At 37.5% G+C, this 1,053-nt stretch overlaps 1 protein-coding gene across 1 annotated transcript in view; it reads right to left on the reverse strand.

Moving 5' to 3' along the window:
* Positions 1-50: 50 nt before the first annotated feature.
* Positions 51-1,053, reverse strand: part of LOC102671302 (retinoid-inducible serine carboxypeptidase-like) — a gene marked incomplete at its 3' end in the record, with an annotated part of 3,572 nt that continues 2,569 nt past the window's right edge. Inside the window, 4 exon segments of the mRNA XM_031508358.1 lie at positions 51-172; positions 243-392; positions 452-683; positions 770-916. Of these exon segments, the coding sequence (XP_031364218.1) occupies positions 51-172; positions 243-392; positions 452-683; positions 770-916 (651 nt within the window).

A 1,053-nucleotide genomic window follows, 5' to 3' on the forward strand; every position in this document is an offset into this window, starting at 1 on the left:
ATTATATATATAATATATATATATATATTATATATATATATTATATATATATTAGATATAGACAAATGTATATCAGGAATGAAATAAAATATACCTGGAGTGTCGACGATGAGATCCATGTGACCGGTGATGACGGCAACTTTTAGATCAGTTTTGTTCAATAATTCCTCCACTGGATAATAAAATTAAAAATTAATCGTGTTTTTAAAAATCCCGTATACAATTCAAGATTCAAATAATACCTATATTGACTACAGGTTTCATGAAATCCTCTTGCAACTTGGTGAATACCATATCTGATTGATCGCCGTGGTTAACCGGAAGTTGCAAAGCTTCCTTCACGGGTCCATTCATAAGCCTGTTTAAGGTGGCCTCGTTGAACGTGGCGTATTCTAAAATATAATAGAATTATAGAATTCTATGATGTACAATTGATAAAATACAATTTTACCTCGAAGGAACGGTTTCGACCGAATTCTCCTCTTCATGAGGGAGAGCGTCCCGCTAGCTTCCATTTTCGTTAAGATATTATAGAAATCGATATTATCGGTAACTTCAGTGACCACTGCCTCCGCGTTGATCCAAAGCATCGTGGCCGTCCTCCAGCTCTTCGTTTCCACGGCATTTTTCGTCTTTTGAGCCATTTCATCGATCTTCTTGTATCCCTCGGTGTCCACCATGCCCTGTCAAGTGAAAACATTTCTAATGAAAACTCAATGTAAAAAGAAATGGATCGGTTGAAACAATTAAGGAGACCAATCGTGGGTACCGTGGCGAGTAAGAAGGGAGCCCAATTCATCACGGAGTCGATGGGAGAGATCCACGCGTCACCGAGGGCGACACCTTTCAAATTGCTCTTGATAATTCTCTTTTGCTGCGCCTGCAATATTTAGAAAGTGAATAACCAGGAAAACGATACGAATTTTTAGATATCGAGACGAGCGTTCTTTTTTATTGCTCGAGTAGTTGACACGTAAACAGTTTTACGATATATATATATATATAATAGTTGACACGAATGCGGGATGAAAGTTAACCTATTAAAAGTGTCGG

This window comes from Apis dorsata, unplaced genomic scaffold (genome assembly GCF_000469605.1).
Source record: "Apis dorsata unplaced genomic scaffold, Apis dorsata 1.3 scaffold_83, whole genome shotgun sequence".
Classification (NCBI taxonomy): domain Eukaryota; kingdom Metazoa; phylum Arthropoda; class Insecta; order Hymenoptera; family Apidae; genus Apis; species Apis dorsata.